This window comes from Octopus sinensis, linkage group LG28 (genome assembly GCF_006345805.1).
Source record: "Octopus sinensis linkage group LG28, ASM634580v1, whole genome shotgun sequence".
Lineage (NCBI taxonomy): Eukaryota > Metazoa > Mollusca > Cephalopoda > Octopoda > Octopodidae > Octopus > Octopus sinensis.
Window position 1 is genome coordinate 8,921,238 of NC_043024.1, and position 21,855 is coordinate 8,943,092.

General features: G+C 40.3%; 1 protein-coding gene across 1 annotated transcript in view; it reads right to left on the reverse strand.

Moving 5' to 3' along the window:
* LOC115225654 (telomerase reverse transcriptase-like) overlaps positions 1-21,855 on the reverse strand; it is a 64,350-nt gene that overhangs the window by 13,803 nt on the left and 28,692 nt on the right. Inside the window, exons 14-26 of the mRNA XM_036514545.1 lie at positions 19,298-19,408; positions 18,764-18,860; positions 17,898-17,935; positions 16,636-16,758; positions 15,476-15,535; positions 14,761-14,864; positions 13,886-13,979; positions 12,067-12,243; positions 8,279-8,353; positions 5,911-6,118; positions 4,170-4,271; positions 2,426-2,506; positions 1,104-1,173 (exon numbers count right to left, since the gene is read on the reverse strand). Of these exons, the coding sequence (XP_036370438.1) occupies positions 1,104-1,173; positions 2,426-2,506; positions 4,170-4,271; positions 5,911-6,118; positions 8,279-8,353; positions 12,067-12,243; positions 13,886-13,979; positions 14,761-14,864; positions 15,476-15,535; positions 16,636-16,758; positions 17,898-17,935; positions 18,764-18,860; positions 19,298-19,408 (1,340 nt within the window). The remainder of the gene's footprint in view (positions 1-1,103; positions 1,174-2,425; positions 2,507-4,169; positions 4,272-5,910; positions 6,119-8,278; positions 8,354-12,066; positions 12,244-13,885; positions 13,980-14,760; positions 14,865-15,475; positions 15,536-16,635; positions 16,759-17,897; positions 17,936-18,763; positions 18,861-19,297; positions 19,409-21,855) is intronic.

Consider the following 21,855-nt stretch of genomic DNA (forward strand, 5'->3'; position numbering starts at 1 on the left):
ATTAATCTGATTTTTGGAAGATAATTTAATGAAATATTCTCAACCAATTCTATACTATAATTTTTGTCACAAAGTGACTCTAATTGCAGGTAGATACAGGTAAATTCAACAAAATATAAAATTAAAATTTTGTTCAAACATCGCTATAGAAAATGGGTTATTAGCTAATATTCAATTGGGTATACAACAAAATTTTACGATAGAATTTGTTATTCTGGGTAACTTTCTGATACCCATAATAATATTTACGGCAAAATAGTCTTAATTTCATTTAAGGTTATGGGAAACCACAAACTATCGTTTCTTTCGCTTTGTTTACGTTTAGCGTAATGGTTCGTTTTCGCCGTAATGATTTCAAATAGGCTCATTCGAAAAAAAAGAAATAGTCTAAGGCTTTACTCCTCTGGGAACGTCTGTGGCTTGGTCCAGTTTCTTCAGAAAAATCACCGAAAGAAACAGTTTTTAAATTTTCACTCCATTCAGGTGCCAATTCGTTTTCTTTATCGCTGTCGGAGCTCTCGAATTCACTGTTTTCACTTTCGGAAAATGAAACATCAGATTCATTATCAAATACCATGTGCTTTTTTTTTTCAGTCATAGAGTTAGATTTATGAAAGTCTTCAGTAGAAAATCCTTCGAATTCTGACTCGCTGCTTGATATAATGAAATTCGTATCCATTTTTTGTCAGAATTACAAATTTTGAAAACACAATAGGAACAAATTTCGGAAAAAAATCTCTCAAAATTCACGGAATTAAAATTACACTTCGATAATTGTACAAAACTGTAGTTGAACTGTTTACGAAGTATAATACGTATTTTCACGAATGTACTAAAGAGATTTGCTCTGATATTCTCATTTAAATATGAATAGGTAAATTCAGGCGGCTTTGGGCGGTTTGGTCACATTAACCAAAATTTTTTTCGGGCGGCTTTGGGCGGTTTGGTAACGAAAGGGTTAATCAACAATATTTGAAGCTACAGACTGTGGGGTGCCAAGCTGTAGCAGCTGTATAATGTCTGACAAATTGCAGGGTTCTTGTCACCTAACTACTCCACTCATACACCATATCATTTACTCAGAAACTGAAAGACTGGTTTACCTGAGTAAGCATTCTTGTAAACTGACTCCAGGATGATGTGAAAGGTCAGTGGAAACAGTGTCCGAAATAGCTGTAAATAAATAAACAAATAAAGAAATAATAATATTAATGTCATTACCAGCATCGCCTTACTGGCACTTGTGCCAGTGGCACGTGAAAACAAAAACATTCGATAGAAATCCAAGTGACCAAAACAGTTAAAAGAATATATATATTCGCAGGAGTGGCTGTGTGGTAAGTAGCTTGCTTACGAACCACATGGCTCCGGGTTCAGTCCCACTACGTGGCACCTTGGGCAAGTGTCTTCTACTATAGCCCCGGGCCGACCAATGCCTTGTGAGTGGATTTGGTAGACGGAAACTGAAAGAAGCCCGTTGTATATATGTGTGTGTGTGTGTGTTTGTGTGTCTGTGTTTGTCCTCCTAGCATTGCTTGACAACCGATGCTGGTGTGTTTACGTCGCCGTCACTTAGCGGTTCGGCAAAAGCAACCCATAGAATAAGTACTAGGCTTACAAAAGAATAAGTCCCAGGGTCGATTTTCTCGACTAAAGACGGTGCTCCAGCATGGCGGCTGTCAAATGACTGAAACAAGTAAAAGAGTAAAAGAGAGTGTGGTCTAACGCTGCAGACGGCACGTACCGTTTGGGCCTAAAAATGGGTGTTGCCTTTACTTTTACCGTGATCCTCACTTTTGCTTCAGTGCCACAGCCTAATCCTTCCAATCCTTCATAACTCTCTGAGCGACTCACACAAGCCCAATCGATGGCAGCTCTGCTTTGTGGTAGACTTCCAAATTGGAAACAGGAGTGGCTGTGAGGTAAGTAGCCTGCTTACCAACCACATGGTTCCAGGTTCAGTCCCACTGCATGGTACCTTGGGTAAGTACCTTCTACTATAGCCTCGGGCCGACCAACGCCTTGTGAGTGGATTTGGTAGACGGAAACTGAAAGAAGCCCGTCGTATATATGTATTATATATATATGTGTATGTTTGTGTGTCTGTGTTTGTCCCCCCAGCATCGCTTGACAACCGATGCTGGTGTGTTTACGTCGCCGTCACTTAGCGGTTCGGTAAGTACTGGGCTTACAAAGAATAAGTCCCGGGGTCGATTTGCTCGACTAAAAGGCGGTGCTCCAGCATGGCCGCAATCAAATGACTGAAACAAGTAAAAGAGAGAAAGAGAGAACCTTGCCCTAATAAGGGTGCAGTTGGACTAGAGACTTTTCAAGGTTGTCGACAATCCCTAACTCGACCTGGAAGTCTCCCCCCAAAAATATCGCTTAATTACAATCAGGCTAACGAGAAGCATGTTATACTCACAGATTCCACAGTATCTGGAATAATCCTTCGTAATCTCAAGAGATGTCATATTAATCAGCAAACCACAATATGGCATCATATCTGAAAGAATGAATAGAATAAAGAGTGATGAGTGAGTGAGTGAGTGAGTGAGTGAGGAGTGAGTAAGTGAGTGAGGAGTGTGTTAGAGAGTGAGGAGTGAGTGAGGAGTGAGTGAGTGAGGAGTGAGTGAGGAGTGAGTGAAGAGTGAGTGAAGAGTGAGTGAGGAGTGAGAGAGTGAGTGAGTGAGTGAGGAGTGAGTGAGTGAGTGAGGAGTGAGTGAGAGAGGAGTGAGTGAGGAGTGAGAGAGTGAGGAGTGAGTGAGTGAGAGAGTGAGTGAGAGAGAGTGAGTGAGAGAGAGTGAGTGAGAGAGGAGTGAGTGAGAGAGTGAGTGAGTGAGAGAGGAGTGAGTGAGAGAGTGAGTGAGTGAATGAGAGTGAGAGAGTGAGTGAATGAGAGTGAGAGAGTGAGTGAGTGAGTGAGGTGAGAGTGAGTGAGTGAGGAGTGAGTGAGTGAGTGAGGAGTGAGTGAGTGAGGAGTGAGTGAGTGAGTGAGTGAGTGAGTGAGTGAGTGAGTGAGTGGTCGTCGTCTTCTTATTCCAATCAGGAAGTCACGCCATCAGCCACAAAGAATAATCTCTAATTCGAGCCTACTCTAAGCTACTAAGAGTGCGTGCGGCAACTTGAAGATCCCCACCACCACACGCGATAGACTGGCGGTTGCACGGGAGCGAAAGCTACGTTGATATCCTCATTCCGTAAACGGTAGCTTTTAACAGGTGGAGAGCTGAACCATCCTGGGGTACAGAGGATTCGCAATCTAGACTAGGGTCTGAAAGTTTGCCACACCATAGTGGGTTACACCACGGTTCCTCTGCTTTGTGGCAGGAGTAGGAAGAAAGAGTGAGAGAAAGTTGTGGTGAAAGAGTACAGCGGGGTTCACCACCACCACCCTGCTGGAGCCTTATGGAGCTGAGGTGTTTTTTTGCTCAATAAACACTCACAATGCCCGGTCTGGGAATCAAAACCGTGTTCTTACGACCGTAAGTCCGCTGCCCTAACCACTGGGCCATTGCGCCTCCACTTGTTTTTGTTGTTGGGTGGTGGCGGTGGCAGTGATAATGGCAGTGTTGGTGGTGGTGGTGGTGGTGGTAGTGATGGTGCTGACAGCAGTAGTGGTACAATGATAGCAGAAGCGGGTGAGATATTGAATGAAAGAGATATTGCTGCTAAGATGCTGAACTGGTAAGTCATTAAAACATTAAACATTTATCCCAGTGTCCATTTGATGGCATGCACAACTCTCTCACTCAATAATAATAATAATAATAATGATGATAATAATAATTTAATTTTTAACCCTTTAGCATTTAAACCGGCCATATCCGGCCAAAAGTATTCTGCCTGTTTTATGTTCAAACTGGCCAGATCTGGTCTCTCACACCAGCCCTACAATATCGTTTTAAAAATTAACAGCTACCTCATCAAAATCTCATAGCACCAAGATAATGCCTGATTAGTTCAAAACAATTTGGATAAAAAAGGATTAATTTTGGCAGAATAATGCAAACACTAAAGGGTTAAATACATATTTTATCTGAGAATTTGCACATGTAATCTGGGAATGCATACAATGAGCTTCTCTGCCCTAGGTGTATGGAAAACACTTGGCGAGAAACGGAAGAAAATTTGAAGGAAGGAAAAAACATAATAATAATAATAATTACCTGTCTGTTCAAGATTCGGTATCCAACCATGGTGCAGATGATTATAGTAGAAATTGATGGAGAGTTTGTCCCGCTGAATGTAACAGTTATACTGGCAGATACCTGAAATAAAACTGCTTTTATTATTTTCAAATTTAATTTTTCTGTGTTGAATGGGTTGGACAAAATTACTCCAGGAAGGAGACCCATCACCAGATCCCTTTCTTGAAACCAACCCTTTTTTTAAAATTATTTTTTCAAGTAATGTACTTCATTCCATGTCTTTTCACACCTAATCACCAAGTTGCCGGACTTTTTCTTCATGTGCAGCATAACATCCCATCTAGCAGCAACGAAAATACACACACACACACCTTCCTTCCAGGTACTGAAACAGTCGCCTAGCCATCCGGTCACTCTCCCTATCAAGTCCATAATTTTAGGCTTCTATAATGTTGTCCTGTGCCAGTGGCACGTTAAAAGCACGGTCTGAACGTGGCCGATGCCAGTGCCGCCTTGACTGGATTCTGTGCCGGTGGCACGTAAAAAGCAACATCCAAACATGGTCGATGCCAGCGCCGCCTTGACTGGATTCTGTGCCGGTGGCACGTAAAAAGCAACATCCAAACATGGCCGATGCCAGTGCCGCCTTGACTGGCTTCTGTGCCGGTGGCACATAAAAAGCACCATCCGAACGTGGCCGATGCCAGTGCCGCCTTGACTGGCTTCCGTGCTGGTGGCACGTAAAAAGCACCATCCGAACGTGGCCGATGCCAGTGCCACCTTGACTGGCTTCTGTGCTGGTGGCACGTAAAAAGCACCAATCCGATCATGGCCATGGCCAGCCTTGCCTGGCACCTGTGCCGGAGGCACGTAAAAAGCACCCACTACACTCATGGAGTGGTTGGTGTTAGGAAGGGCATCCAGCTGTAGAAACACTGCCAGATCAGACTGGGCCTGGTGCAGCCTCCTGGCTTCCCAGACCCCAGTTGAACCGTCCAACCCATGCTAGCATGGAAAGCGGATGCTAAACGATGATGATAATGATTATTATTATTATTGTTATTGAGTGAGAGAGCAGTTCATGCCATCAAAGTGACACTGGGGTAAAATATACAAAGCCAAGTATACCCATCATGACTACCGGTCTGATAAGGGTACACCAGACATATGCATCACAACCATATGTGCGCGACATGGTGATCTCATATCAAGATAAATAGCACATGACATTGCAGGTGGGGCCCAGTTAGAATTTTCTTCTGGTCGAGTAACCCATCCCACTCAAAAGGCAACGCTGGGTCATAGTGCTAGTGCATGTAAAGAGAGCTGCGTGTGTGCGCACATACACACGAATACTGTCCAAATCTCCGACCAATCACATACAGCTAGCTGGCATTCAATTGGCGTATCAAGTTTCGGGCATTTTGATTGGGTCTTGGATAGAAAGTTCAGAAAAAGGTCACTTCTATTGATTTTTTAATGGCTTTGCGGGGTGACTGGGGAAATGTAAAGATGTGCACGACCACCCTTGGACGGTTTTGAATGACCATAGAAAGTGCGAGCCCTCTAACTGAAAAATTGTGGATTTGTATAAAGGACACACACACAGACAGACATTTTGCCGTTTATATATAGAGAGATTACTCCTTCTATGCAACTATCAAAACACATACGTACTACATTACACAATCTATCTTGTCATCACATGTCTACAAATTGAAGAATAAAAAACAAAGAAATACAAAGAAAAGGCAATCACCAGTGAGGAATGTCTCAAGGAAGTTCACTGCTCTTGTCTTGTCTGGTGTGACAAATAAGTAGTCATCTACCAACCGCATCATCAGTTCATCGCCTTTCACTTCTAACAGGCTTCTCTCCATGTGTCCATAATAGAAACTGCACAGCAGTATTGACAGAATGGAACCTTGGCTGATACCTACTTTCTGCAAGTAATATCTGGAATTGATCTGTTGGAAAGAAAAACAATAGAAAACACAGCCCTTCCAGCATCATAAGGGTAGCAAAAACTGAAGGAATAAATTAAAACAATAATCTTTTTAAAATATTACACATAAGATACAGTTATTTGGCCCATTAAAATACTATTTGCTTTGCTTTAGGAACATACTATGCTCCCACCACCCGCATGCATGGATGCACTCTCCCTCTCTCTCTCTCTCATATGCTGAATACTGGATCAGGTTATGATGGTCAAAGGGAGAGTCACAGCAGAATATATCAATGGCAAAGTAGACCTAAATAAGATACAGTTTGGCTTCATACCCAGAAGAGATACCAGTAATGCAATCTTCCTAGGAAGGCAACTTCAGGGGAAATACTTAGCTAAGAGTAAACCATTATTCCTAGCATTTGTTGACTTAGAGAAGAAGTTTTGACGGGTGCCACATACAGTAAACTGATGGTCATTAATAACAATATTAATGATGATGATGAAATTATTGTATACAGTGCTCAGGTGCACCACAACTTGTCAGAAAGTGCGTATAAAGTATATGCAGTAATGTACAAATGCCTGGGAAGTGAACAGTGTATGAGTCAGATACATGCTTGCGTGTGTATGGAGGGGAGAAAATCAGGTGTAGTGTTGGCGAATCTCAGGAAGCATGGAAGTTTTGAAGGATGCAGTGCTCCGACAACTAACAACTGATGCCAGCAGTTTGTTCCATACTTCAGCAACTCTTAGTGTGAAAAAATGTTTCCTAAAGTTTAAGGAAACTAGGTGTTGATAAACAGCAAGTGAAGGTTGTATAAGCCATTTACAAAGATGCAGTAAGTAAAATGAGAGTCAATGAGAACTTTGGTCTCTGCTAAGATGACTTCAAGTACTTTTGATTCCAGGTTTTGCTTGCACACCTGGAATTTTTTAAATTCTACTACAGATCCCACTATGAGAATATGGTCATCAGCATATATAGTAGTTTCCCAGGGCAGCCAATCTTAAATTAGAGCCCTAGGGGATATTAACAAATAGGAGAGGACTGGGATCTTTTCAGTTTGAACGGCAGTTTTTATAGCGGTGTCATATGAAATTGTCACCCATATTATGACCCTAGTATCGATCTATTGCATTTCAATCTGTTTTAGGGTTAGGGGTGGGGGGGAAGGGTATCTGTTTTTCTTCACAAATGTAAATAAACCCAATCTGTTTCTTAAGCGAGGGAGATATTCATACGGCACAGAATGTTTTTTACCTCAATAGACGTCACTGATTGGTTGAAATTGGAAAAATTGAAGAAAAAAAAAACAACAAATATCTTACAAACGATAGAATTTTCTCAATAAAGCCAAGAGAAAAAGATGTTTTATAAACACATTCTACCAGTATACGAAGTTTAAAATTTTTTAGTTACCTAGAAATTATGTTAAAAACTGCCGTTCAAACCAAAAAGATCCTAACCTGGAACTAAACAACAGGAGAGATATGAATGCTCTTCTCAATACTGCTAAAGTGAGCAACAGGGCATTACAGCTCCAACTAAGGCAAATAACATACTCAACCTAGCCTTTACCAACAATACAAATTTCATTCACAATCTTTTACTCTTTTACTTGTTTCAGTCATTTGACTGCGGCCATGCTGGAGCACCACCTTTAATCGAGCAACTCGACCCCGGTACTTATTCTTTTTGTAAGCCCAGTACTTATTCTATCGGTCTCTTTTGCCAAACCGCTAAGTAACGGGGACATAAACACACCAGCATCAGTTGTCAAGCAATGCTAGGGGGACAAACACAGACACACAAACATATATATATGTACATATACACAACGGGCTTCTTTCAGTTTTCGTCTACTAAATTCACTCACAAGGCTTTGGTCGGCCCGAGGCTATAGTAGAAGACACTTGCCCAAGGTGCCACGCAGTGGGACTGAACCCGGAACCATGTGGTTGGTAAGCAAGCTACTTACCACACATCCACTCCTGCGCCAATGTTCAGGTTTAGACTTTGTATTCTCCATTGCACAATGTTCCTTTAATGAAAGTTTTTTTTTTTATAAGACACTTTTAGGTCCAGTTCAATACATGTGTATTTATATGTATAGCTTTTAAAATGCCCTGAAAATGAAATCAAGGTATGAAGAATTAACAATAAAAATTAATTAACCTTAACAATGTTTCTGGCGACATGATTGTAGAGTTGTGACAGTAGATCAGTTGCCTGCAAGTAATCATATTCAACCTGAATAAAAAAACAAAAAAACAAATTAAAACATATATGTGTGTATTTATATGTGTGTATATATCTATGGGCATCTCTATGCTTACTATTACTCTCACCCCATCATGAGGAATAGTCGGAGTATCATTGAATAGAGAGAGAGGATCTAAGTGTGACACACTGAAATTAGTTTTCACATTTATTATATTAGATGTGTGTATGTGTGTGTATATATATCAAAAGAAAATTAACAATCATTAAAGCAACAACTATATATATATATATGTATATATAGGTGTAGGAGTGGCTGTGTGGTAAGTAGCCTGCTTACCGACCACATGGTCAGGGTTCAGTCCCACTACATGGCACCTTGGGCAAGTGTCTTCTACTGTAGCCTTGTGAGTGGATTTGGTAGACGGAAACTGAAAGAAGCCTGTCGTATATATGCATGTATATGTTTGTGTGTCTGTGTTTGTCCCCTCAGCATTGCTTGACAACCGATGCTGGTGTGTTTACGTCCCCGTCACTTAGCGGTTCGGCAAAAGAGACCAATGGAATAAGTACTAGGCTTACAAAGAATAAGTCCTGGGGTCGATTTGCTTGACTAAAGGTGGTGCTCCAGCATGGCCACAGTCAAATGACTGAAACAAGTAAAAGAGTACAGAGTATGGGAAGGGGCTGTTGACACAATCGTTTCATTCACAAATTGAATTCGGTGATACTAGTTGCGGATTCTAGCTCGCTCTGATACTGAGTTGAGTTGGTGCCTCCTAGTATCTCAAAATCAATATATAATCATTTATGATTATAGTATTCTACGCTGAAGAAAAAGAAGTTTCGGTGAAGATAGAATTATTTAATATTTAATATTTAATTCTTATGCTTTCCTAAAACTTGATTTCGAAACGTACGTCCGTAGATAACTTTAAAAATGTTTGATAGATTGCAGTTATTCATTCTCTCTTACCTGTTTGTGTCAGCCTTCCAATTGCTGTTTTTACTGAGATATCCCTTTTTAGTAGAAGAAATAGCTAAACCCTTTGACTGCTATTTCTAAATTCGGTATGTGGTAAGGCAACTCGTTGCTAACCCTTATGCTTAGTATTACTTAAATTTCCTCGAATGAGGCTTTTACATGCCGAAGACTACTGGTGGTAATTGATAATTTTTCCAAATTAATTAATTTCACCCTTCATTATTACGGATAACCATATTTTATCTCAGTAGATGACCACAGCATCTTGTTTTGGCTACACGGGGTGGGAAGGGGCTGTTGACACAATCGTTTCATTCACAAATTGAATTCGGTGATACCAGTTACGGATTCTAGCTCGCTCTGATACTGAGTGGAGTTGGTGCCTTCTGGTATCTCAAAATTCAATATATAATCATTTATGATTATAGTATCTACGCTGAAGAGAAAAGAAGTTTCGGTAAGATAGAATTATTTATTATTTAATATTTAATATTTAATTCTTATGCTTTCCTTAAAACTTGATTTCGAAACGTACGTCCGTAGATAACTTTAAAAAGTTTGATAGATTGCAGTTAATCATTCTCTCTTACCTGTTTGTGTCAGCCTTCCAATTGTGTGTTTTTACTGAGATCTCCCTTTTTAGTAGAAGGAATAGCTATAACCCTTTGACTGCTATTTCTAAATTCGGTATGTAGTAAGGCAATTCGTTGCTAAACCCTTATTGCTTAGTATTACTTAAATTTTCCTCGAATGAGGCTTTTACATGCCGAAGACTACTTGGTGTAATTGATAATGTTTTCCAAATTAATTAATTTCACCCTTCATTATTACGGATAACCATATTTTATCTCAGTAGATGACCACAGCATCTTTTTGGCTACACGCGTGGTGGGAAGGGGCTGTTGACACAATCGTTCATTCACAAATTGAATTCGGTGATACCAGTTACGGATTCTAGCTCGCTCTGATACTGAGTGGAGTTGGTGCCTTCTGGTATCTCAAAATTCAATATATAATCATTTATGATTATAGTATTCTACGCTGAAGAGAAAAGAAGTTTCGGTAAGATAGAATTATTTATTATTAATATTTAATATTAATTCTTATGCTTCTTAAAACTTGATTTCGAAACGTACGTCCGTAGATAACTTTAAAAATGTTTGATAGATTGCAGTTAATTCATTCTCTTACCTGTTTGTGTCAGCCTTCCAATGCTGTTTTTACTGAGATCTCCCTTTTTAGTAGAAGAAATAGCTATAACCCTTTGACTGCTATTTCTAAATTCGGTATGTAGTAAGGCAATTCGTTGCTAAACCCTATTGCTTAGTATATATATATATATATATATATATATATATTATATTATATTTTGTGAAATACATATATATATATATATATATATATATATAAAAAAAATAAGCTTGGTATCAAGAGGGCATCCAGTCATAGAAAAATTCTCTCATAAGTTACCAGCTCTTTTACACTTTTACTTGTTTCAGTCATTTGACTGCGGCCATGCTGGAGCACCACCTTTAGTCGAGCAAATCGACCCTGGGACTTATTCTTTGTAAGCCCAGTACTTATTCTATCGGCCTCTTTTTGCCGAACCGCTAAGTGCTAAGTGACAGGGACGTAAACACACCAGCATCAGTTGTCAAACACACACATCATCATCATCATCATCATCATTTAGCGTCCGTTTTCCATGCTAGCATGGGTTGGACGGTTCAACTGGGGTCTGGGGAGCCCGAAGGCTGCACCATACATATATATATATATATATATATACACACATATATACGACAGGCTTCTTTCAGTTTCCGTCTAGCAAATCCACTCACAAGGCTTTGGTCAGCCCGAGGCTATAGTAGAAGACACTTGCCCAAGATGCCACGAGAGGGACTGAACCCGGAACCATGTGGTTGGTAAGCAAGCTACTTACCATACAGCCACTCCTGCACCTATATATATATATATATATATCTATTATATTATATATATATATATATATATATATATATATATATATACACAATATATACGACAGGCTTCTTTCATTTCCGTCTAGCAAATCCACTCACAAGGTTGGTCAGCCCGAGGCTATAGTAGAAGACACTTGCCCAAGATGCCAAGCAGTGGGACTGAACCCGGAACCATGTGGTTGGTAAGCAAGCTACTTACCCTACAGCCACTCCTGCACCTATATATATATACATATATATATATATATATAGATATATATATATATATATATACACACAGATATACGACAGGCTTCTTTCAGTTTCCGTCTAGCAAATCCACTCACAAGGCTTTGGTCAGCCCGAGGCTATAGTAGAAGACACTTGCCCAAGATGCCACGCAGAGGGACTGAACCCGGAACCATGTGGTGGTAAGCAAGCTACTTACCATACAGCCACTCCTGCACCTATATATATATATATATATATATATATATCTATATATATATATATATATTACACACATATATACGACAGGCTTCTTTCAGTTTCCGTCTAGCAAATCCACTCACAAGGCTTTGGTCAGCCCGAGGCTATAGTAGAAGACACTTGCCCAAGATGCCACGCAGAGGGACTGAACCCGGAACCATGTGGTTGGTAAGCAAGCTACCTACCACACAGCCACTCCAGCTTTTTACTTTTAATTAACTTTTGAATGCTGCTTGCCAATTAGTTTCAGGTTGGTAGAAAGGATTCTGTTTAAAAATACGAAAAAAAAAAATCAAAAACGTCCTTACTTTATCTGTTAGGATGACATCATGGAATTTACTCGTCATCATCTCGGAGCAGATGAACTTCCTGAAGTCAAGGATACAATGGTTTAAATCTTGGGCACTCATTAGAAATTTACGCCTTGGCCTTTTATTTGCTAAATACACCATAGCATATTTGCGAAGAATGAAATTACCAGAATCCTGAAAGTAAGAAAGGAATACTGAGAATACAAAGAAGTGGGAGTTCTTTGTGATATATATACTCCAGCATAGCACACAAATTCTATATATCCTCATTAAAAAAAAAGTTTGACCCCCCCTCGCCACTATCTCATTATTGATTAAACCAAATTAACTAATAAAAAGATAGTTGTTTGTTCCTTCTCTAGCCAAGCCTGGCTCATAAGGGCCGGTTTCTCGGTTTCCTTGGCATATAGGTTTCCCACCTGGACAGGACGCTGGTCCGTCGCAGGTGAGATGCAAGATGCAGGAGGAAAGAATGAGAGAAAGTTGTGGCGAGAGAGTCAGCAGAAGTTTGCCATTACTTTCTGCCGAAGCTGTGTGGAGCTTAGGTGTTTTCACTCATAAACACACACATCGCCCGGTCTGAGATTCGAAACCGCAATCCCTCGACCGCGAGTTCGCTGCTCTAACCACTAGGCCATGTGCCTCCACATATATATATATATGTTTGTTCCTTCTTGAGCCATCCCTGGCTCATAAGGGCCAGTTTCCCGGTTTCCTTGACATATAGGTTCCCCACCTGGACGGGACGCCGGTCCGTCGCAGGTGAGCTGCAAGATGCAGGAGGAAAGAATGAGAGAAAGTTGTGGCGAAAGAGTCAGCAGAAGTTTGCCATTACTTTCTGACGGAGCTGCATGGAGCTTAGGTGTTTTCGCTCATAAACACACACATCGCCCGGTCTGAGATTCGAACCCACGATCCCTCGACAGCGAGTCCGCTGCTCTAACCACTACGGCATAGGTACACATCTAGCTGTGCAGTTAAGATGTTAGCCTTGCAACCATGTAGTTCTAGGTTCAATTCCACCGTGATGCACTTTGGGTACCTACTACAGCATCAAATAGACCTTATACACTAATTATTATTGTTAACACAAAAGGCGGCGAGCTGGCAGAATTGTTAGTACGCCAGGCAAAATGCTTAGTGGCATTTCGTCTGTCTTTACATTCTGAGTTCAAATTCTGCTGAGGTCGACTTTGCCTTTCATCCTTTCAGGGTCAATTAAATAAGTACCAGTTATGCACTGGGGTCGATATAATCGACTTAATCTGTTTGTCTGTCCTTGTTTGTCCTCTCTGTGTTTAGCCCCTTGTAGGTAGTAAAGAAATAGGTATTTCGTCTGTCTTTACATTCTGAGTTCAAATTTCGCCGAGGTCAATTAAATAAGTACCAGTTATGCACTGGGGTCGATGTAATTGACTTAATCCCTTTGTCTGTCCTGTTTAACCTCTCTGTGTTTAACCCCTTGTAGGTAGTAAAGAAATAGGTATTTCATCTGTCTTTTTACGTTGTGAGTTCAAATTCCGCCAAGGTCGACTTTGCCTTTCATCCTTTGGGGTCAATAAATTAAGTACCAGTGAATCAATGGGGTCAATGCAATCAACTGTCCTCCTCCCCCAAAATTCCAGGCCTTGTGCCTTTAGCAGAAAAGATTATTGTTAACACTACTAATTACTATAAACGCCATCAACTGATCAAGGCACCCTCTACATGGTCACCTGACCAGACAGAAAGAGCATCCAAATCTCCCTCAATTCCCATCTATCACACTATCACACACACACATACACACACTCCCATGCTAAAACACATAACTCACCTTCTTTATGGCATCTGTAAGTATCTCCATCAAAACATCATGTTTGATAGAATCAAAACACTTTTTTATATCCACTTTAACGAAATATAAACACCTGCAAGAAATAAATACCAACAATGTAGCCATTCCACTTTATATATATATATATATATATATATATATATGTATGAAATACAAAAATAAATAAATAAATAATTATTATTGTTATTACGTTATATTATTATAAGACAGTAAACTGGCAGAATTGTTAGTGCACAGGGCAAAATGCTTAGCATCATTTCACCCATCTTCATGTTCTGAGATCAAATTCCACCAAGCTTTTATCCTTTCAGGGTCGATAAATTAAGTACCAGTGAAACACTGGGGTCAAGTAATCAACTAGTCCTTTATTTCATCTTCCAGCAGGGTCTCAACTAGAGACCTAAGGCGTGTATATATTAAATGGAGAGAAACTTCCTGAGAAGGTGAGCAGTTGATGTTAGCATAATTTTTTGAACCTTGTAATTTGTCGCTACGTTCTAAGTTCAAATTCCACTGAGGTTGATTTTACCTTTCATCCTAATATTATTATTATTATTATTATTATTATAAGGTATAAGCTGGCAGAATCATTAGAATGCCAGGTAAAGTGCTTAGCGGCATTTCGTCTGTCTCCATTCTGAGTTCGAATTCCTCCAAGATTAGCTTTGCCTTTCATCTTTTTGGGGGTTGAAGTAATTGACTTACTCCCTCCCATGAAACTGTTGGCCAAGTGCCAAAATTTGAAGCATTATTATTATTATTATTAACAATGATGATAGTGATGATAATGAAGGTATTATCAGATGTTGCTGATAAAATAATATAAAAGATTTTTATAACTTGAACGTTCTTGCCTTTCATCTTTGTTGTCATTCCTGGTTTTCAAGAACTGGCGCCATTTCTGGTAAATATCATCAACACCAAACACTGAACAGCCAATGAAAGATGGATAAAGGTCCTGTTGGTAGGAAGAAGGTATGTAAATAGGAGAAAGGCAGGTGAGAAAATGGTAGAAAATGTGATGGAAAGGAGAAGTCAGACTGAATATTTTTCTGGTGATATGGTCTTTTACACACTGAATTAAAATTCCGGCAATGTTTGGTTCTTTATCGTCGATGACAGATAGATCAGTAATGCTATGGAAGATGAAGATGATGATGATGATGAAGATGATGATGGTGATAGTGATGGTGACGATGATGATGATGGTGAAGAAGATGGTGATGATGAAGACGATGATGAAGATGATGATGAAGATGATGATGGTGGTGATGATGAATATGATGATGGTGATGACGATGAATATGATGATGGTGATGACAATGAAGATGATGATGATGATGATGAAGATGAAGATGATGACGATGACGATGAAGATGAGGAAGATGAAGAGGAAGATGATGATGATGAAGAGGAAGATGATGATGATGAAGATGATGACGATGAAGATGATGACGATGATGATGAAGATGATGATGATGATGAAGATGATGATGATGATGACGATGATGATGATGATGACGATGATGATGATGACGAGGAGGAGGAGGGTTAAGTACAATGACTTACCTTGAGAGAGTTGAGGACACAAAACAAAGCAGAGAGTTGCTTTTTGACGGTGGGCTGATTCTGAAAGGAAATAAAATTCTCTGTAGTAGTGTAACGTCTCGAGAAGGAAAAGCTGTAAGGTGTGCAGATATATATACATAAATGCATATAAATGAAGCTTAGATCACAGGGGATTCACAATGGATCAAAGCATGGCAAAGTGAAGTATTGAACAAAACTGGTTAGACAAAATGATGCATAGCAGACAGTTAAATAATCCATTCTCTAAGCAAGGGGACATCAATGAAAAGTCCGCTGCTGTTAGGTAATCCACAATTCCATTAGTATCCAAAAGTAGCCAAAATTATCCATAGTTGAATGAGAATTTAAGCATGACATAATAAAAACAGATGAATGGGTTATCTGATATTCTCTTCTACTCGAGGCACAAGGCTTCAAAAATTTTTTTGGGGGGGGGGCAGTCAATTAGATCGACCCCAGTACACAGCTGGTACTTAATTTATCGAACCAAAAGGATGAACGGCAAAGTCAACCTCCGTTGAATATGAACTCAACGTAAAGACAGATGAAATATTGCTAGGAATTTCGCCCAGCGTGCTAATGTTTCTGCCAGCTCAATGCCTTGGGTTATCTGATATTGCTACAGCCGTTTCATTAAGAGTCATCACTGTGACATAATTATAATACAAATTGTCAGCAAATGAAATTTCTAATTAGACTTAAGTAGGGGGCTCTGAAAGGTATCTCAGGGGCCAAACATAGAATGGACAAACAAGGACAGACTAAGAGATTAAATTGATTACATCGACCCCAGTGCGTAACTGGTACTTAATTTATCGATCCCGAAAGGATGGAAACTGAAAGAAGCCCGTCGTATATATGTATGTATATATACGTGTGTGTATGTTTGTGTGTCTGTGTTTGTCCCCCTAGCATTGCTTGACAACAGATGCTGGTGTGTTTACGTCCCCGTCACTTAGCGGTTTGGCAAAAGAGACCGATAGAATAAGTACTGGGCTTACAAAAAGAATAAGTCCCGGGGTCGAGTTGCTCGACTAAAGGCGGTGCTCCAGCATGGCCGCAGTCAAATGACTGAAACAAGTAAAAGAGTAAAGAGTAAATAAAAACATTTCATAGTAAGAAGTTAAAATGAAACCTACTTTATTTGGTGTAGCTCTCCAATTCATATTTGCGATTGTTCGTATTGACTGACCTTTGGGTAGGAATCTTAAGGTAGATATACCCAGACTGCTACCCTCTTTAATCATTTCATTGGCACACACCTATAAAGAGAAAATACAAAATAAGTTTAAACAGGGTACACACACATTTCGGTAATTTCAACCAATCAATGACGTGTATTCAACTGAATAAAATTACTACCGTTGTTTGTCAACAACAACTATCGACGGTATATATTATGTTTGTCACTGTTATTTATGACATATTTGATATCAGTTATGTTTATATGAATAAATGAGTGTATCTGAAGCATGTTTACTTCATGGCACCACCATAATCGTTCATGCTTCATTTTTTTCCGTAACTCTAACCCTAACCCTCGGCTGCGGGGTCATTCCGAAAAGCTCTATCTGCGACGATTTCATCTCAATCGAAGGAGAGGGGCTTTCATGGAATAAGCTGCCGGACGAGATAGTCTCCCTTGACCACAAGTGGCCTGAACTCTTTACATGAACACCCTCCCTGTACATAACTCCATGTCCCCCTACATGGCCTTGCTTTTTTGAGCCAAAAAATTAACTAACTAACCTTAAAACCAGTACAAACGCATGAACAATATCATAAATAACAGTGACAAATGAAACATATACCGCCGATATTTGCTATTGACAAACAAAGCAGTAATTTTATTCAGCTGAATCCACATCATCCATTGGTTGAAATTACTGAAATACGACAACTTTAACACGAAATAACTTTGTAAATATAAACTTTTCTCAAAAACGCTAAGAGTAAAAGATATTTTATATGACACATTCTACCAGAATACAAAGTTTGCAAGTGTTTAGTTATAAAACAATTTTCTAAATCTGCAGGTCTGATTTGACTGAGGACTGGTGAACCAGATGGCTGCACCAGGCTCCAATCTTGATCTGGTAGAGTTTCTACAGCTGGATGCCCTTCCTAACGCCAACCACTCCGAGAGTGTAGTGGGTGCTTTTACGTGCCGCTGGTACGAAGGCCAATCTGGCAGTACTGGCAATGGCCACGCTTGAAATGGTGTTTTTTTTATGTGCCACCTGCACAGGAGTCAGTCCAGTGGCACTAGCAACAACCTCACTTGAATGTTTTGTTCACGTGCCACCAGCACAAGTGCCAGTAAGGCGACGCTGGTAACGATCAGACAAATACACACACACACACACACACACATATACAAGAATGTTTTTGTTTATCTCACCTGTTTTATAGGTGACATCATTTCTGAAGAAATCAAGTCTGAAATTTTGAAAAACAATATATATATATATATACATAAAGGGAAAGTTTACGAAAATAAACAAAAGACCAAGGCAGGTGGAGTACAAACAAACAAATGTATTAGTATAGCGCTCAGGAATAGAAAAAGTCTTTTACGTTTCGAGCCTACACTCTTCTACAGAATGATACACAGAAAAAACAAGGAGAGAAAAAAATGCGTGTAGGAGCTAATGATCTATCACGGCGTCCTGATTTACTTGAAAGTGAAAACAAAGGCTGAGTTTTTTTAATCTTAGTTATATTTTATTCTAATATAACCTGTTTTAAAGTCTCTCTCATTCAGCATCTCCACTCCACCTGATGTTTTTTTTTTAATATGTTTATATGATATGTAGCTTAGAATAGCACGATTTCTGTATTTATTACCTCCGCCAAGGAAGGAGGTTATATTTTCATCGGCGTTGGTTTGTCTGTCTGTGTGCAAAATAACTCAAAAGGTTACTCTCTCTTTTTACTGTGTTTGTTCCCCCAACATTGCTTGACAACCGATGCTGGTGTGTTTACGTCTCCATAACTTAGCGGATCGGCAAAAGAGACCGATAGAATAAGTACCAGGCTTACAAAGAATAAGTCCTGGAGGTCGATTTGCTCGACTAAAGACGGTGCTCCAGTATGGCCACAGCCAAATGACTGAAACAAGTAAAAGAGTAATTCTGTTAATTCACTGCTCTTACCAAAGCAGATATTACAAGCTAGAAGTTTCAACTGTCACCACTGAAAGAAAAAAAAGAAGAAAAAGAAAAAAGAAAAAAGAAAAAAAAGAAGATAAAAGAAGAAAAAACTTACCCTTGATGGCTTGCTTCCTCACACATGACCAGACAGGTTTCCTGTAGTAAAACAACCGATTGCGGAAACGACTGCTGTCTGTGACGTAGAAACAGTCCTGATGACATGCCAGAGGAAATCCAGAATTAGTGGAGAGCGACGATATATAATTACAATAATGACAATCTATATACATATTTCTTTATTACCCACAAGGGGCTAAACACAGAGGGGACAAACAAGGACAGACAAACGGATTAAGTCGATTATATCGACCCCAGTACATATGAAAGGCAAAGTCGACCTCGGCGGAATTTGAACTCAGAACGTAGCGGCAGACGAAATACTGCTAAGCATTTCGCCTGGCGTGCTAACGGTTCTGCCAGCTCGCCGCCTTACTCCGTGAGTGTAGTGGGTGCTAGGCAACATACCTTCACAGCAACACATTTAAAGGTATATCCAATCTACAAAGAATACCTCTAAACACATTATCAGTAAACCAGTAGTTTACCTTGAAGAAGCAAGGTGAAATTCCATTGAAGAAGAGTACTGTACCTTTATCAATATGAGTATAATCTTGTTGAAAAGCCAGGTGATAAGTTGGGCGAGGAACATACTTCTCCAAGACTGGGATGGTATTTTCTTCAACCAGGCACAACATGAAGTCTGAAAATATACAACGTAATTGCTTCACAACATGTACAATTATTTCACAGCAACTATGTGTGGTAAGTAGCTTGCTAACCAACCACATGGTTCCGGGTTTAGTCCCACTGCGTGACATCTTGGGCAAGTGTCTTCTGCTATAGCCTCAGGCCGACCAAACTTTGTGAGTGGATTTGGTAGACGGAAACTGAAAGAAGCCTGTCGTATATATATATATATATATATATATATATATATATATATATATATATATATATATATATGTGTGTGTGTGTGTGTGTGTGTGTGTCTGTGTGTGTTTGTGTGTCTGTGTTTGTCCCCCCTAGCATTGCTTGACAACCGATGCTGGTGTGTTTACGTACCTGTCACTTATCAGTTCGGCAAAAGAGACCGATAGAATAAGTACTGGGCTTATAAAGAATAAGTCCCGGGGTCGATTTGCTCGACTAAAGGCAGTGCTCCAGCATGGCCGCAACCAAATGACTGAAACAAGTAAAAGAGTAAAAGAGTAAAGAGTAACTATGCCTCGCTAGTCTCAGCAGTTCGAATATGGTCCTTCCCATTCTCTGTCCTTTTCTCTGTGCCGCTGTAAGAATTAGCACTTCCTTCTCCAAGCCTAGATTCGAAACCGAATCCAAGAATTCTCAGTCGTCCAAACCACGACGATTAACAGGCGCGAAAAAAGGCTTTCAGCATCATCATCGTTTAGCGTCCGTTTTCCATGCTAGCATGGGTTGGACGGTTCAACTGGGGTCTGGGAAGCCAGAAAGCTGCACCAGGCCCAGTCTGATCTGGCAATGTTTCTACGGCTGGATGCCCTTCCTAACGCCAACCACTCCATGCAAACGGCCACGATCGGATGGCGCTTTTTACATGCCACCGGCACGAGGCCAGTCGGGACGGCACTGGCAACGGCCACGTTCGGATGGCTCTCTTACGTGCCACCGGCACTGGTATCACAGCTGCAATTTCCATTGATGTTGATCGATTTCGATTCTCACTTGCCTCGTCAAAAATTGATTGATCATCTCCCTTTGACCTGTGACCTCAGCCATGTCAGGCAAAGTTCAACTGGACAAGCGCTGACCTACTTAGGTACTAACTCTGCTGCAGTATGTCTGTCTTTCTAGCTGCCACAAATATTATAAAACCAAGTGAAACAGGAGAGACAGCAGACACACGAGATAGATAGGTGCAGGAGTGGCTGTGTGGTAAGTAGCTTGCTTACCAACCACATGGTTCCGGGTTCAGTCCCACTGCGTGGCACCTTGGGCAAGTGTCTCCTATTATAGCCTCGGGCCGACCAAAGCCTTGTGAGTGGATTTGGTAGATGGAAACTGAAAGAAGCCCGTCGTATATATGTATGTATAATATATATATATATATATATATATATATGTGCGTGTGTGTTTGTCCCCCTAGTATTGCTTGACAACCGATGCTGGTGTGCTTATGTCCCCGTCACTTAGCGGTTCGGCAAAAGGGACCGATAGAATAATTACTCGGCTTACAAAAGAATAAGTCCCGGGGTCGATTTGCTCGACTGAAGGCGGTGCTCCTGCATGGCCGCAGTCAAATGACTGAAACAAGTAAAAGAGAGACCCAAGGTTTTTGGCAGACAACAGAGACAGAGAGAAATGCTCGAAGTGCCGATCGACTACTGTTTCGAATGAAACACGCACACACATATTCATTCCTAATATGTACTCTGTTCAAGCAACTCATAGCAGTTGCCTGCATTTTGTATGTCATCATCATCATTGTTCGACCGTGGTCGTGACAATGGAATTTACCATGCTACGCCAGACTTCACGGTCCATCATAGCATTACGGAGGTCCTGTTGCTGGATACCTGTATCTCTGGAGATTACATCAGGGTAGGAGAGTGTGCGCCCTCTGGTATTGCGAGTAGATGGCTTCCAGAGGAGAAGAGTAGAAATTACCTCGTTTTCAGCTCTGCAACAATGTCCAACAAATTGGACTCTCCTACCTTTCACAAGAGATGACACAGGTGGTAGTTTCCCATATATTTGCATTTTGGTTGGATGACGCTTCCACGAGAGATTTTGAGCTCTCATAAGGAGGCGAGTGTAAGTTCCATCCAACCGCCTCTCAAGCTTCTTTGATAAAGTCCAGGTTTCTGAGCAATATAGTAGAATTGGTTCGACTGTGGCTTTGAAGATTTCAAGTTTGAAGTCTCTACTTAGATTTGATGACCAGATCTTATGCATGTCATTACAGGCTGACCATGCCATACCCTTTCTAGTTAGTATGTAGTGACCAATCACTAAACCAACACTGTAAATAAATTCCTTTCAATCATGAAACGGTTTATGTATTTGTTTACATACACACTTAACTTAACCACTACACAGCTAAATAAATAAACAGACACAGGGGTGACAGTGTGTGCATGGGTCACTGATTTCCTACAGCTGGATGCCCTT